At 62.7% G+C, this 16455-nt stretch overlaps 1 protein-coding gene across 15 annotated transcripts in view; it reads left to right on the forward strand.

The window, feature by feature from the left end:
- ANKRD11 (ankyrin repeat domain containing 11) overlaps nt 1-16455 on the forward strand; it is a 182936-nt gene that overhangs the window by 153582 nt on the left and 12899 nt on the right. For 7 of the 15 annotated variants that reach the window (XM_080829645.1, XM_080829639.1, XM_080829644.1 and 4 more), the window contains 5 exons: nt 3144-3282; nt 12067-12237; nt 12385-12588; nt 13686-13828; nt 16027-16174. In XM_080829645.1, the coding sequence (XP_080685771.1) occupies nt 3144-3282; nt 12067-12237; nt 12385-12588; nt 13686-13828; nt 16027-16174 (805 nt within the window). Of the gene's footprint in view, nt 1-3143; nt 3283-11515; nt 11613-12066; nt 12238-12384; nt 12589-13672; nt 13829-15996; nt 16175-16455 lie in introns of those variants that run through there. The other 8 variants (XM_080829634.1, XM_080829633.1, XM_080829635.1 and 5 more) reach the window with 4 other exon arrangements.

The following is a 16455-nucleotide window of genomic DNA, read 5'->3' on the forward strand; positions in this document are numbered from 1 at the left end:
GGCCAGCAGTTTGTCCCCGAGAGTGTGGAGGCTGGCCTGTCACACAGACAGTGCGGCTGACCTCCGGCCCCTTGGGTGTGGTGGCGGCGTGCTGCTTGCGGGCTGGGCTCCTGTCAGTGTTTGCCCTTTACGGCTGGGTTCGTGTGTGTTTTCTTCCCCGTGGACGTTCACACGGTCCCTGTCACTTACTGAACAGGGCCCCCCCCCCCCCATGTCACCGCCGAGCCTTTGTCCCGAGGCAGGTGGGGCTGCAGCCTCTGCTCTTTGGTCTGGACCTGTGGCCCTCGGCCCAGGGCGGCCTCCAGCGACTGTGGCCATTTTCTGGTGCACGTGTCTGTGGCCCCTCCGCGTGGTCCTGCTCATTTTGGCCCTTTGCGCTTCCACGTAGGTTCTGAAGCGAGCTGGTTGGGTTCCACAGGAGGCCTGGGGCGTTTTGCTGGGACACTTGGGGCGTGAAGCGGAGTCTGCAGAGGCCGTCCTGTCGGCAGTCTGGTCGGGTCTGACCCACGGACGGGAGTGCTCCTCCTTTTCGTGTCTCCGTTTTCTCTCAGCAGCGTTTTGTCATCGTGTGGAGGCCGCAGATGGACGTCTCCTGTTAGATTCATTCCCGCGTGTTTGGTGTCTTTTGTGATACTTGAGCGTCATTTCCTGATTGTTTCTGGAAATCAGCTACTTTACTGTAACCAGCGACTTCTGATTCACTTACAAACCTGAATGGCTTATTTTTCACGTATATACCCCTAAGCTCTTAGGGTGAGTGCTGTGTTCCTGCTTGGGGAAAAGCGGGGAGAGGGGTCGAGCCCAATCTGGTTCCTGTGTGTCTCCCCGCGGCTGAGCGCGCCGGTCCTGTCTGCTCCTGGGGGAGGCTTGGCGAGCTGGTGTCCCGGCACCTTTCTGACCCTGTGCGTGGAACTTTCTGTTGGCGATGGGGCTGGACTTCGGGTGGGCAGTAGTGAGGGTTCTAGTTTATTCTCGGGAGCAGGAGTGCCGGTGGCAAGCTGCGCCCGTGTCAGAGCTCACACTTCTGCCTGCTCTGCGCCCTTCTTGTCCGCACTCGACGCCATCCGTCCCTCGTTTTAGCCGCTCTGGTGGGAGCGCTCGTCTCCCCTCCTGGGTTTAATTTGGACGATCTTTCTTGATGCAGAACGTCTTCCGCATGCAGTTGATGACATGGCTGTTTCCTTTGGGAAGGGCAGCTCATCTTCTGCTCACTTAAAAAACCCCGTTTGTTCTTCAGTAGCTGTGGGGACGCAGCTCTTTGGGGACCCCCGTCAGCTGTCAGCCACGGGGGGCTCTTGGTCCGCTGGAGGGGGCCTTGTGCTCCTGTGTGCCCAGAGCTCTTGTCAGGGTCAGTAGGGAATTTTATCACAGGTTTTAGGCAACTATTGGGTGATCGTACGATTTTCTTTCCTTTATTTTCCTCATGTGGTGGGTCACGTTGGTGTCCGAACACTGCGTTACTTCTCTCATAGAAGCCTGTAGCCAGGCGCCGGGAGTGTGCTCGGTGGGCAGGTGTTGATGGCCACTTGGGCTTGTGCTGCGGGGCTCTGTCCCTCTGTCAGGGCTGGAGTGGCCCGGTGCCGGTCCCAGCCGGTGGCCGTCCCTGGAGCCGGGGTGCTCCCAGCATCTGTGTGGCTCCCGTCTTCCAGCAGTGTTGCCGCGGTTCACGCCAGATGCCCTTGGAGCTGGCCGTGTGTTCTGGCGGAAATTTCCCTGGTCATTTGAGGGTGTCTCCGTTCACTCCCATGGCTGGCGGATGCCGTGGCTGGCGGATACCGTGGCTGGCTGTTGAAGCTGGGAGACCATTGGGACCATGGGGATGGGGATTGTGGCGGTGCTCAGTGAGTGCTGGCAGGTGCCTCCTCCTGGGAGCAGCCCGCCCCCGGCGGCGGGGCGGGGCTGGGGGGTGGGGGGGGTGGGATGTGTGGGGGCGGGGGCGGGAGGGGTGGCGGCAGCGGCTGTGACTGTTCCCTGTTCTTCGCTGACAGCTCTCCTGGGGGGGAGCGCAGACAGCAAGCCCCTGGCAGGGAGGCAGTCCCTTCTGCCCATGGGGCAGGCTGTGTGTGTTCTGCCCGTGGGGGGCTCATTGTGCGCCCCCCAGAGCCCCGTGCTATGCCGCGGGCACACAGGGAGGCTGGGAGCGCTGCTTGCAGTGCATGGAGCCGGGGGATGGTTAGACCTGGGCCGTCTCCACTGAGCAGCCCCCACCCAGGATGTGTTGTCAGCCAGGGCTGCGGGGTCCAGGGCGTGGAGCACACCAGGGGCTCCTGCCTCCGCTCAGCGCTGGGTCCTTCATCATTTGAGGCTGGGGCTGCCCCACCCTTGGCCTCCCGGGCTCTGTGCACGTCCATTCCCATAGGGGCCCTCCCTGCTTGTGTGGACAGCACTGGTCAGCGAGCGGCCTGTTGCTCACTGTGCCCTGAGCCCCTCCCTCATCCTGAGCAGGTGCCAGCTGTCATTCTGCACTTGGTGGCAGCGAGGCAGGCACAGGGCTGGGCGCACTTCGCCCTGGTCAGCATGCTGGTCAGGATGGGGCTGGGGTTTGGGCTTCTCGATCCTCCCCCTGTAGGAGGGACCAGCCCTGAGACAAGACTAGGAAGGGGGTGATGGCCCCACCCAGCCTCCTGCATCAGGGGTTTGGCCTGCAGGGTCTGTCCCCAGAACAGCCCCACAGTGTCACTGGCATATGGTGATGTCGTTTGGGGAAGGAGGAGGCCCCTTCCCAGAAGGGAGGGATCTCGGGGAGGCCCAGGCACTCGAGGGGCATTGGGCTCCTTCATTCATAGAGGAGGTCGCGGTGGAAAACAGACTGCCCCCTGCCGGCGCTCCCTTTTTAAGGCCAGCCCTTGTTTTCGTTATTTAGTCCTTCCCTGGGAAAGCCGTGTTGGAGACAACTTGCGTCTCTCCTCTCTTGATACTCATGGGAACACTCGGGTTTCGGGATGAGAAGGGGGGCTGTGTGTGGGCCGGAGAGAAGTGGAGGGAGTTGTGTGCTCGTGGGAGCCTGGTGGGCGGGAGGTGCTTCTCACTGCCCGAGTAAGAGATGGGCTCTTCCCGGCGCGTGGAACGAAACCACAGTAAGCGTGAGGGTTCCGAGAGCTCAGTCTGGGAACGATGTCTGAAAGCACCGTTTTCTTTTCTAGGATAAAGATAAAGTTTCTCTGACCAAGACCCCAAAGCTGGACCGCAGTGATGGAGGGAAGGAGGTGAGGGAGCGAGCAACCAAACGGAAGCTGCCCTTCACCGTGGGGGCCAATGGAGAGCAGAAGGACTCGGACACAGGTACAGGTGCCGCCCTCTCTCCCTGCTGACCACCCCAGGCCGTCGCCACCTGCCAGACTTCTCTCTTCCACAGAAAGTGTCCTTGACGGCCCCTCCCTCAGACGTCTCCTGACCCTGGACCCTGCCTGGGTGGTTCCCCCAGGACAGGTGCCCCACTCCTCAGCCTCTCTGCACCTGTCAGCTCTGCACCAGGACCCTTGGGAGAGTCCTGCTGGAGGCCTGGGCAGGTCCGGAGTGAGGTCTGAGAGCATCTTCTCTGTCGTTGGTATTCGGGGTGACCAGTGCTGATAGGAGAGGTTCACAGAGAGCTCCCCCGAGACTGCTGCACCCCCAGCACACGCAGCGGGGCTCCCGGTGTGTGCCCAGCTGTAGGCATGAGTGTGGGCTCCTCTCCCCCGGTTCCCAGGCCCCCTGTGCTCTGTTCAGTCCCCTGGACGTCTTGCGCTGCAGGATAAGCATGTTTTCCCTTAGGGCTGCAAAAGCACACAAGTTAAATCCAGGTGTTGGAAGTAAAAGCCGGTAAAAGCTCACTCACCGAGTGAGCGGGGGCCGGTGCTGTTCTCTGCCCGTGTGGTGAGGCTGGGGGTGCAGAGCAGGGCTGTGAGCATGCGCGTGTGTGCAGGGGGCTAGTGATGCTTGGCACGTGCACTTTCGAGTTGATGCCGTGTCGAGCGGCTCCTGGGGCTAGGCAGGAACCCGGCCTTTCTCCTATCAGCCCAGACTGTCACTCCTTCTTGAGCCTGGTGCTCAGGGCCCTTCCTGGCCGGCCGGTCCTCTGACCGCTCTGCAGGTGTGTCGTGGGCAGGGGCAAGAGGAGCACAGAACCTCCAGGGAGCCGCGGAACCTGGGGTGAACCCGCCTACAGTGCTCGCAGCCGTAGGACAAGGAGCAGAGGCCTCGCCAGGATGGGGGTGAGGGGGACTTCCTGCACACGAGGGTCCGTGTCAGGTAGCAGGATGTGACAGGGACTGACACTAGATAAGCGTGTGTGAAAGTCGGGAGAAATGGCTGAGGGAGCAGCCTGGAAACGTGTGCCGTGGCTTTTATTCCTGAGGCCGCAGGTCACTCCCCCAGCGCCCTCTGGGGGTGCTCCCTGCGCACACGTCTGGTTAGTTAAAAGCCAGAGAAGTGCGTTCGGTTCTGCCAGCTAGCATATGATGAAGGTGTCATGGCCCCCAGGGACCCTTCACAGGGGTGGGACAGAGGCCACGGCTGCTGTGGCTGCGCTGGCACAGTGGGGACAGGAAGGGGTGGGTGAGCGAGTAGGGGAGCCTGTGGGAACACGTGGACGCCGGGCTCTTGCCAGAACGGAGGGCCCCGCAGAGATTCTGGGAGTCGGGCTTTAGGTCCGCAGGAAATCAAGACTGTCCTGGACACCCTCCCTCCTGTTTTCGGTGCCTCTAGCCTTTCTGGTTGCAGAGGGCCTGGTACCGCTGCTTGGTCATTAGCTCTCTGGATGATGGGGGTCTGAGTTTGCTGCCCGGCCTCTGGGACATCCCTGCAAATTCCTCCGCAGCCTTGCTGTGAGTCCAGGAGACGGTGGTGGGGCTTCTCCTTCCAACGGAGCTCTCTCTGCTCCGGTTGGTTGGGATGGCTTAGTGATGCGCAGTCCATTGTCACGTTGCCTTCTTGGGTCCGTGTGTCTCCAGCAGGCCTTAGAGCGACCATCTCCTGATGGCCAGTGTTTCAGCCGGAGGCTGCCAGGTGGGCTCATCTGGACCACATGGTTCTCCGGGATGCCCTGGCCTGCAAGTCGTGGGTCTGGGTGAGCACAGGGAGGGAGTCTCGGTGGGGTAGGAAAAAGTGGAGATTCGTTTTGAACGTGAAGTCTCCGGGCAAGGACTGTGTTGCAAACGTCGGAACGTGTGTACGGTGCTTGGCCTGGTGCTGTTACCAGCCTTTGGGGGCGGAGCGTGCACCTCGCCGGTCTGCTTCCAGCACAGCTGCATGTTCTCCTGTGGGGGTGTCGCGCACGACTCGCGAGCCGCCGGCACTTGCCGCTCGGTGTGTCACGTGCGGCACCGGGAGGGGGGCTGCTGGGGCCCGTGGCTGGGCCTGCGGGGTCGGGGAGCAGGACACCTGTGCGGGCGCTGGCTCTGTGGCAGGCGCCTGAGCGCGGTGGACTCCAGGGTGCGCTGAGGGTTCCCCGCCGCCCCGCCCCTGCTCCTGCCGCGTCCCTCCGGCGCCCTCTGCTGGCAACATGCAGCCCTGTGCTCGCGGAGAGGGGAACACGGCAGAAGGCTCCAGAACTCCCGGGTTCTGTGTGGCCAATAGTGGCTTTCCTCAGCTGTGCCCCCCCAGTGGGAGGAGGCCGCTGCCTGAGACTGTTGTCCTGTGTCCTCGACCCCCAGGGGGCACCCTCTGTCCGCGGTGCTTAGTCAGGCCTGGCGGCGGCCTGCCAACAGCACGGCTGGTCTGTGGTGAGAGCTGGCCCTAGTCTGCATCCCGGCCAGGGAGGCCGGTCTCCCGCAGGCAGTTTGTCCCTTTGGCTGCCCGCGTAGCACCCTGGACAGCTCGTCCTTCCAGAAGCTCCCGCCCGTGCGCGGCCTGCTGCGGCCGGCGGGCAGCGTGTGCTCGCGGCGTCTGGTCAGTCTGGGAGAAACGAGCCCCGAGCCCCGAGCCCCAGGCAGGCTCTTCCCGTGGCTGCTGGGGGAGGCGGCTCCTGGGCAGGTGGCCTCAGGCCCCGCAGCCCCACGCCCGCTACGGGCGTCCCTGACAAGTGCCACACCGCCCACCCGCCGCCTTAGGAGGAGAGTCACGTGACGGCCACACTTCAGATTCTACTCTTTTACTTCTTTACGTTTAAATTTTCTCTCAACTCTTGAACAAGTCTGTAAGGCAACGTTTAGGTCGGTTTCCGCACGCACCTGCCCATGGCAGGCTCCTTCGTGAGCCTCCTGTTCGGGTCTCCGTCCCTTACTCTGGCGAGAGCCGTGCCACTCGCTGCCCGAGCCACCAGGGTGGCGCTGCCTGTCCCCAAGGCCACATGGGCTCCCGCTTCGGAGGGCTGCCCTGTCAGAGGCGTCAGGAGCTGGCAGCTGCCGGGTCTCACTACCTGAAGGTTTCTTTGGAGTCATGAAAAACTAGGTTTTTCTTATTTTGGTTTTATCTGAAGAGTAAGAGGCTGGCGTCCTGTATCTGAGTATTTACTAGCAGTGCGGACGTGTAAACCACTCGTCCACTCCGTCTTAGGGGTTCGGGGACGGTCATGTGCTCGCTGAAATCCCGGTCATCCTTGTTCTGTAAGACTGGAGGGGGCCGTCTCACGTTTGAGGACGGATTGTGGCTCCGCCGCCCGTGTCTGTGGGCCTCCAGGGAACTGGGACCCCCGTGCTGCTGCGCGCCCGAGGGACATGTGCCCGATGAGGAAGGGCTTCTCCACTCACTTGCTTGTTCAGGGGTCACTGCACGTGCCGCCGGGGAGCGCCGCTGCGGTGGGAGCCTCTGGCTGGAGAGGGCACACGCCACCCACAGTGACCCCGTTTCTCCATCATCGTCCTCCCTAAACTGGAGCAGTTTCTTCTTGTACATACAGAGGGGAGCGTGGACCGGCCATGGAAGTCTCTTTCTACCTGAAATTCCCAGTGTCCCCCACGTGCGGAGTAGGTGGGAATCTGCAGGGTTGTGGCTGTTCTCGGGGCCCCTGCTGTCCACACAGCATAGGTGACCTGGGCCCTCAGAACCACCCCGGGTTCTGTGACTCACAGGGAGGACTTCCCGGACCATGACTGATTATGGACAGGGTGCAGAGCAGACTCTACACGGGGAAGGGCGCACGGGGCCGCCTCCGGGGAAACTGGTTTCGAGAGCCCTCCCAGAGGAGCCTGGATGGCAGTGTGGCCACTCCACCTGCTCGTCTCCCAGGGTCAGAGGCAGGCGGCAAGGGGCGGTCAGAGGCTCGTGTAGACGGACCCAGGACTGGCAGGATTGATGGCATGTTCATACATCCGTTTAGGTTGGGATATGGTTTATTTCATTTTATTTATTTTTTTTAAGATTTTATTTATTTATTTGTCAGAGAGAGCGAGCACAGGCAGGCAGAGAGGCAGGCAGAGAGAGAGGAAGGGAAGCAGGCTCCCCACTGAGCAAGGAGCCCGATGTGGGACTCGATCCCAGGACGCTGGGACCATGACCTGAGCTGAAGGCAGCCGCTCAACCAACTGAGCTCCCCAGGCGTCCCTCATTTTATTTGTAAAAGTTCTCACTGTGCTTTGGTGCCACGAAAGGCCGGGGCAGTGGTTGGGCGGTGGGTCGTGTGGGCCTCACTTCCTCACACCCCGGCTCCCTCCTCGCGGCCACAACAGCCCTCACGGAACCCTGCAGCACCTGCTCCAGAGGAGAAGAAGCAGCGCAGCTGTAGAGCCACCCAGCTGCGGCCTGGGAGGAGAAGGCAGATGTCAGGGGGACCCCAGCCCCCGGCCTTCTTGGACAGAGGAGATGAAGACCAGAGAAGCCGGGGCTTGCTGAAGGTCCTCTGTCTTTACTGCGCGATCAGTCACGGTAACTTTCTGAAGGAGGAAGGAAGAGCCGGTCACAAGTGCAGCCCGAACGTCAGGAACAGTGGGCGTTGGGCCGCTGCAGGTCTCTCGGGGCCCCAGTGGACATGTCCACGAGGGCCACAGTTGGGACGCCTCGGGCAGGAAGAAGACCCCATCCCAGATCGGGCGAGGGGTTTTGAGAGGTGTCCCCAGAGACAAACCCCAGCCTCCCCTCTGCAGGGCTGGGACCACGTCGTGGGCCGCCCTGTGCTGCTGGGGACGCCTCTCCCTCCATCCAGTCCCAGGTCAGAGCAAAAGCCAGTCCTCTCTGGAGAGATGGGCTTCCATGGGGTTTCTGGGCCCCAGGGTTCAGACGAGCACGAGGGCTGGGTCAGAACCACAGAGCACGAGGAGGGGAGCCAGCCCCAGGGACCTCGCATGTGGCTGCTGCATAGAGAGCATGAACCAGCAGGTGCGGTAAAGGAGAAGCTGGAAGCCCTGGCAGGGAACGAGACGCTGCTGGAGGCTGCCACGTGGGTTTTTAAAATAGGTAAAATGGGATCAACGGAAACGAAAATTACCAACGAAAGCTTCAGTGGACAGGTTATGTCCTCATTACGTAGGCCATGAGGAAGAATTTGTGGGTTGGTAGTTAAAACCACGGAAATTGCCTGGACTGCAGAAGGGAAAGCGCAAAACACAGGACACAGGAAAGAGGCTCGGGGTGTCGAGAGAAGGCATCTGGATGGCTCTGGGAAGGCAGAGCCCTTGGCGTTTGTGCAAACCCTCGAGCGCAGAGGTGCAGTTTGTGGTGGGCAGAACACAGGCGGGTACACACATGCGTGCGTGGTGACGGGATGGTAGGGACAGAGCAGGTTCTGAGGTGGCCGTGGAGGCCGGAGGCCTGGCGGCATTCCTGCTTGGTTCCAGGGAGGAAAGCTGCCTGTCACCAGACATCCGAGAAGCGTGGTGGCAGGAAGTGGAGTCTGGAAACTGAGGTCCCTAAGAACCCCACCCTGGGGAAGGCCCCACTGCAGCTGTGGTGCTGTGTTCCAGGAGGCCCAGCTGGGAAAGGGGGTTACCGCTGGGACCGGCTGCGGAGGGTGGGGTCCCCTGCATTTGTCAGCTGGGGGGCTGTGCCCGAGAAGGGATGAGACGGCGCAGCAGCAGCAGCGTCACAGACCACCACGAGCTCACACCATAGAAATGCACAGCAGCGTCCTGTCCGCGTGGTGCCCTGACGATGGCACGGGGGGGGCTGTCCAGGCTTCTGTGAAACCATCACCCCTCCACCAGGCACAGTCTGAACACCAGCAACATGGCCGGGATGAGGGAGACGGACTGGACAGACCAGAAGAGAACGACTGCACTGGACAACGTGGCCCCGCTCCAGTCTTTGGGACGGTGGGCCCCGGGCTTCCCGAGTGGTATCTGGGCTGCCTTCTCTGGGCCTCTGCTGAGCCCTTGTGGCACCTAGAACCACGTCCGCGCTGTGGACCTCAGCCGACCAGTGTCTGCTCTACAGCTGGGAGACAGCCTTCATTCTCCTTGGCTTCCAGTTGGACATCAGAGACACAAACGAGCAATGCTGGAGGGTCTTGTTTGGAGAGGTCGCTGTGGATCATGGCTCCTCCTCTGTTCTGCAGGGGCGCCGCCCAGTGGGGGTGGGGGTGGGCACTGAGACAGGTTGTGCACCCCACGTCACAGGGACAGCAGCGCGGCAGCTGTCAAGAGAGGCAGGCAGGACTGGCCCCGTGTTGCTTGGCTCCTCTGGCCAGAGGTCTGCTTCCTCTGGGCACGGCTTCCCTGGGCTCCCTCAAGCAAAGCCACACAGGGCCTGGCTGGACTCCGGCTCTCTGGATGCTCGGGGCAGCAGGTGCTGCTGGAGAACCACGTGTCACCAGCAAGACACGGGCCTCTCGCAAGATGGGATTACATACGACGTCCCACTTCCGCTCTGGGAGAGTTGTGTGGGAAGGTGTGCTGTAAGGCCCCTCCCACCAGGAGGGGGTGTCATTGCCTTCCGGGTCCCTAAGCATTTTCCAGCGTTGTCTAGGGCTCCTGGCCATGGAGGCAGGGAGGCCCACTGGGGCACAGGTCCCCCCTGCACACTGTGTCTCCACGTGCTACACGTGACCTTGTGGGCCTGGTGCTGTCGTGTCCTGCTCTGCGGTGGGGGGCACGGTCTGTTACTGCAGAAAGCCCTTTGGGCAAAAGGCCGGTAGCTTTCAGCTGCCACTCGAGGGAAGTGCGTCTTCTCTTGCCTCTCCACTGGGAAGGGAGCTAAGCCTGTATCATCACGTGAATCTGCCAGACCCCGCCTTGCCCCTTCCTGGGCTCACTGCAGCAGAGAGCAGGGCCGGGTCTCTGGCTCTGTCCTCTGCCCCTGTGACCAGGAATCCTCAGCACCGCACGTGTGTCTCTGAGCTCTGCATTCCTTCTTCCTCCAGCCCATGGCTTTTTGTGTCCACTCCCCTGGGGGGAGGCAGCAGCGACCTGAACTGTGGATGCTCAGTGGGGGGCACCTTGGGCAGGGGCCTGAGAGGCTCTAGTGGTCCCGGGAGGCTGGGTGGAAACTGGGTCCAGACTGCAGAGTGTGGGAGCGTTCTAGCACCCAGAGCCCTGCGCTGGAGACCCTGCATCGGCAGGGCCGTCCTAGAACGCGTCCTGGAGCAGCCGGCTGGCGTGGACGTGCTGGGTTTAGGGTCCTGTTTCTGTCCATGTTTGTACACGGGAACGTGTCAAGGAGCTGCGCGTGGCAGAGAGAGAAGCAGAGAAGGTGGCAGAGAGGTGGGGTGCACCCAGAGGTGGTCCGCGGCGTGCTCAGCCGTGAGAGAGCTTTAAAACCAAGTGCCCTGACTTGGGCTCTGTGGCCCTGAGTCACTGCGGAAGTGTGGTGTAACTGCTTGGGAGCATAGGAGGGCCCGGGGCCGGGCTCCTACTGAGCAGGTGTTCGCCCCGTGTGGAGGCTCGCCCCGCCTCTGCCGGCGTGCAGGTGGGATGGGGCGGTGGGATGGGGCGTGAGTGGGGTCTGTGGTCACAAGGAGGAATGTTCTGGAATGTACTGCCTCTCTTGGACGACGGCTGGTGGGCGGGTTGGAAGGTGACTCGCTGGTGGTGGCCTGTGGTGCCCGGGGAGCCACGTTCCAGCACAGCACGGCTTTCTCAGGAAAGAGCAGCTCACGGAAGATGTACAGTGCCGCATCGGTGGGGCTGGGGGTGCCATCCTGGGGTGGGGCGGGCAAGCAGGCGGGAGTCTGTCTGGCCCGTCTCTCCCAAGGACAGACCCAGCCAGCCAGCCCACTCTCCGATGCGCTGAGTGGAAAGCAGGAGGAAACCCCTCTCCCCCCAAAGAGTGTTAGGGACCCGAGTCTCCCATGGTGGCCCTTCTTCCCTGGCTGCAGTTTGCACCCCGTGACCTAGAACGCCCCCTGACCACCCCAGTTCCCTGCACAAGGCTCCCCGCCCCCAGCACACGCAGGGCAGTGTGGGGAGGGTCGAGGCTTCTGGTGGATCCCTAATTCCCAGCAGGAGGGGCAGCGTTGGCTCCTGGCTCGTGGAGTTCGGGGGGGTGTGTGCTCTCCCACACCCCTGCCTCTTCTCGAAGCAGCAGCACCCCGTGCTCGTGCTCAGGGTTGGCAGGGTGCTTTGTCGCGGGTCAGACCGCCGAGGATGTGCGCGCCCCGAGGAGGCGGACACGGAACGGCCGAGCTGTTCCATCGTATCTGGTTAGTGCTCTGTGTTGATGCCTTTAGATGCCTCCAGCTCAGTCCATGTCGTGGTACTGCAAGGCTGGTTCGCTCCTCGAAGGGCCATGGCCTGAAATGGAGGTCCCTAGAAGCAAGAAGAAAGGTACAGTACTCACGAGTCGGCCTCGCTCTGTTTATGTATTTCTGAACTGTGTTTGCCGTTTATACCTGCACTGTGTGGAGGCGGGACGGGGAAGGAGGCATCGGAGTGTGCACACACGTAGTTAATGGACGGACACCTGTCCTGTGTGGACCGGGACACCGGTGAGGGGCCGTCCCACCGCCTGGCGCACGGCGGGCCGTGTGGGGAGGCACCTGAGCGCAGCGAACGGTCGGCGGGGGCCGAGGCGGAGAGGCTTCGGCGGCCGATCACGCGGTGTCGAAACGGTCTCTGTTCCCGCCGGAGGTGATGCCGGGCGGCACGGAGCTGCCCCCTCTGCTCTTGCCCGTTCCCTGTGAGCTGTGCGGTGGGAGGCAGGGGCTCCGTGGCGCCAGGGGAGGCTCGGGTTCTGAGGACGGGGCGGCATGAAATCTCCCCTGTCTCCACCGCCTCACAGAGAAGCAGGGTCCCGAGCGGAAGAGGATCAAGAAGGAGCCCGTCACCCGGAAGGCCGGACTGCTGTTTGGCATGGGGCTGTCCGGGATCCGAGCCGGCTACCCGCTCTCCGAGCGCCAGCAGGTGGCTCTCCTCATGCAGATGACTGCCGAGGAGTCCGCCAACAGCCCAGGTGAGCCCCAGGCTGGGGTCGTCCTGGGGACGGGCGCCTGTGCGGGGGCGTCCCCCTTCCCGCGAGGAGACCGCCCCGGTCCTAGAGGCTTCTGTGATCGGGCCGCCCCCAGCTGACGCCCCCGCTCGTCCTGTCCTTGGCCTGCAGTAGACACAACACCAAAGCACCCCTCCCAGTCGACAGTGTGTCAGAAGGGGACGCCTAACTCTGCCTCAAAAACCAAAGACAAAGTGAACAAGCGAAACGAGCGTGGAGAGACCCGCCTGCATCGCGCGGCCATCCGCGGGGACGCCCGGCGCATCAAGGAGCTCATCGGCGAGGGCGCGGACGTCAACGTCAAGGACTTCGCAGGTGAGCACTCGCAGGACGGGAGGCTGCGCCCCCGCCTCCAGGGAGCCCTCGGGCCAAGCATGAGACCTACAGGTCTCCGAGGGTGCAGCTTGGGCCTGGGGGTCAGCGGGGGCTGCGGATGTAGGTCCCACTCTCAGGCCAGTGTAATTGGCCATTTCTGAGAAGGAAGAACCCATACTTCAGGGAATATTTCAACATAAGATCATTTTCTTAGTTTTCGTGATCTTAATGAGAATCGGGGACCCACCAATTACCACCGTGCTGTGGGCGAGGGTTCTGCTTCTGGCAGAGGTGGGCAGAAGCTGCCCCTCCCTGAGCCTGCCCTGTCCCTGAGGACGGCCGTGCGGCCTCGCCCCCCCCAACCCCTGGCCGGAGACAGCTGCACTTGATTTCCCTGAAGGGCCTGTGCCTGCGTCCGGGTGGCCCCTGTGTGTGCGGGATCCTGGTGCCGCATGGCACTCCGCTGTGGTGGCCGCAGGTCCCAGCCCTGTTCGCTCTGCGTGCGGAGACGACATGGGTGAGCAGAGCAGTCTTCATGACACACCGTCTCGATTTTTCCCGCTGCCTTAGTGGATCGTGGTCTGACCCACCCTTAATTTAGCACCTTTCTAAAAAAACCAGTTTTCCTAGATCAGAATTTCCCGAAGTACTGCACTTTGTGTCCGTGTTTGCACAGTGACATTTGAGGCTGTGCTTCCTGGTGACCTTTGGAGGCTCCAGCCAGAGCGGCCGCCAGGGGAGAGCTTCCTGCGTGGCCCGAGCCGCGTGCTTCAGGGAGGGCGCGCTCGCAAGCCCACAGCTGTGGCAACAGGCTCCGTGTCCTCACCGGGCCTGCTCGGCCTCCCCTGGGTCGTCTTCGTGTGTTGCCAGCTGCGTCGGGCCGAGGCTGTGCTCACCGGCTCCCTGCCGCAGCTGACCCTGCAGGGGGGTCGTCTCCAGGACCGGCGGGCCCCTCATCACACTGCAGACAAGATGCCCCAGTAAAGGGTTTCCCGAGCCCTGCAGCCTCCCGGCAGGGCCCCTGCAGGGTGCGGCCGCGGCACGGGAGTGGTGTTCACGAGGATTAAATGACATAGGTCCTAAGTGTCTGTTTCCAGGCTGGACGGCGCTGCACGAGGCGTGTAACCGCGGCTACTACGACGTCGCCAAACAGCTGCTGGCCGCGGGGGCGGAGGTGAACACCAAGGGCCTGGATGACGACACGCCCCTGCACGATGCGGCCAACAACGGGCACTACAAGGTGGGCCCCTCCCTGTGCGCCCCCGTCCCGTGATCCCCGCCGTCCCGCACACCTCCCCCCTGCCCCCCAGCCCACTCTGCTGGTCCTGGGTCAGCACCTGGGTGGCCCCTGCCCCCCTTGCAGCCTGTGGACGGGGCCTTACTGAGGCCACACAGGTGTGGTTGGGCGTTAGCTCGTGAATGACCAGGCCCGCAGGGCGGGGCTTCCGGGCTGCTGCCTGCCCCGTCCTGGTCCCTGTCCCTGCCCCTGGGGTGTTTGCGGTGATGCAGCACTGAGGGACGTAGCCAGCGCATGGGCGGACCGTTGCAACCAGTCCGGGAGCGATGAGCACCCAGGTGCACAGTCTCCCCGAGAGGACTCGGCCCCCTTGGGGAGACAGCTGCCTCCAGGCCTGAAGCAGGAGATGCACAGAGATGGCGAGGCTCTTGCTGCGGTCACTGCCAGACCATCGTGAAGAGGCCCCGGCCCGAGACCGCCTGTGGGCCGTGGCGAGAACAGCGCCTGTAGACCAGAACGCACCTCTCCAGCCCCCTCGTAGCTGCCCTGCCCGGTCGCCTCTGGCATATGCCAGAGAACTAGCAGCGCCGAGCCTGTGACGAGCGGTTGGAAGGTGATAAGTCACCGCGGTGGGGGGAGGGACTCCGAATGAAAAGACACCCCCCGGCGACTTGGAGAAATCCAGACGTGGGTCATGTTCTTGACGGTAGGGATTATAGCTCACTTTTTAGGTGAGATAAAGGCATTGTGGGGTTTTTTCAAGGGTCCTATTAGAGGAATGTACTGAGAAAGCTTATGAAATGCTTGGGATCCACCCACAATAGCCAGGGCAGGGGCTTGGGGGCTGGGGTGAGGGTAGGGGTGACGTGAGGCTGCCGGTGAGCTGGTAGCCAACAGAGTGGGGAGGAGAGGGGGGCCCTGTGAGTCTCTGTTCCTCAGTAATTATTACTGTGAAACTCTCCCACGGAAATAGATAGGAAGTGTGGGGAGGGATACAGGGTCGTGGCCCCCAGACAGATCCCTGCCCAGGTCCTGGGACCTCACACAGGAAGGGGACTCCACAGGTCGGGGTGAGCAGAGGATCAGGAAGCGGTGGCCCGGGATTATCCTTGGGGGCGCCGTGGCCTACAGGTTCGGAGTAGCAGAAACCCTTTCCCACCCGGCTCAGAGTTACCAGCAGAGGCAGGAGGGAGGAGAGCATGAGGACAGCTTGCCCTGTGTTGTTGGTCTTAGCAGAAGGGGTCGAGGGATGCGGAGGCCTGCAGCCGTAGGGACAGCCCTCCGCAGGCAGACAGCGGGGTCACGGGGCCAGAGTCCCAGCACTGCCGGGGGCCCGATGCTCATGGAAAGGAAGAGGCCACCACCACGCGCCTGTAGGGTCAGCGAGGTCGGCTTCAGACTTGGAGGGCGTAGTCATTGCCACAGCAGGCTGCTGGCTCCCCGGCAGCGGAGGCCACAGCGTCCTAAGCGAGAACCGGTGTGGGAGCCGTAAGGCTGTCCTCGCTGAAGGTTCTTCCCATGCTCGTTCTCGGGCCAGAGCTGGGACTGGATTCAGGATTTGCACTTGAGTCCAGGGAACAGGCCGCCCGGACACGGGAGGCACAGCCGCTGGGTGTAGACCGTTGAGTCCCGTGTAGCTCTGTAGACAGCCGCCGCAGTATCACCCTCGTGTCTGCCGGCGCAAGGAGCACCCTGACCGTGTGAGACCGAGCACGGAGGAGGTGATCTTGCTTCCTAAAACAAATGGAAGTGCAAAATAAACCTGCTTACAGAAGCTTGCTCTTTGTTTCCTCTCTTCTGTCAACCCCCCACCCTCCCCATCCCCCAAACTTCTAGAACCCTTCCACGTCCACCGAACCCTGCCCGATGGCAGCTCATCCGTGGCGGGAGGGGAGTGTGCATGTGAGGCGATTGGGGGACGTGGGGACTCTGTGGAGAGGGAGGAGGCCGCCCGCGGGTGCTGGGACCTGTTCCCTGTGGCGGGGAGTTTGGAAGGGGGTGGGACGCCACTGGGCTCCTTCCTGCGGGAGAGGCTCGGATCCAGAGAGCCCACCAGGCCGTGCTGTGTGGCCCGGCTTCTGGTCCTCAGCGGGGTCGCGGTGGAGGGGCTGTCGGAATGGGCTACAGCTTGACCAAGACGGGCATGGTAGCGCCTCGAGTTCCTCGGGAAGCTCCCTCACGTGCCTGTCGCTGTTTTGTAGGTGGTGAAGCTGTTGTTACGGTATGGGGGGAACCCTCAGCAAAGCAACCGAAAAGGCGAGACGCCACTAAAGGTGGCCAACTCCCCGACCATGGTGAATCTCCTGTTGGGCAAGGGGACCTACACATCCAGCGAGGAGAGCTCGACCGGTCAGTGGCTGGGCGCCGCGCTGTGTGCCGGCTGGGGTGGGGGCACGGGGCGCGGGCCTCCCTGCGTGGCTGCGGCGGGCACGGCGGGCCTTACGCCTTAACGTGCCAGCCCGGCCTTCGCACAGACCTGTCTTTGGTTGCCTCCCGCCTGTGGCCGGCCGCCGACTGTACTCAGTCAGACGAGGGGCTGCTCCTCCCTTCCCCCCGCCAGGGGCAGCCCGGGCCTCATCCGCACCGCACCGTCCCCGCGCGTGTCCTGGGTGGTTGCTGCGAGTCTCCTT

The sequence above is a fragment of the Martes martes genome (assembly GCF_963455335.1).
Source record: "Martes martes genome assembly, chromosome: 17".
Classification (NCBI taxonomy): Eukaryota; Metazoa; Chordata; class Mammalia; order Carnivora; family Mustelidae; genus Martes; species Martes martes.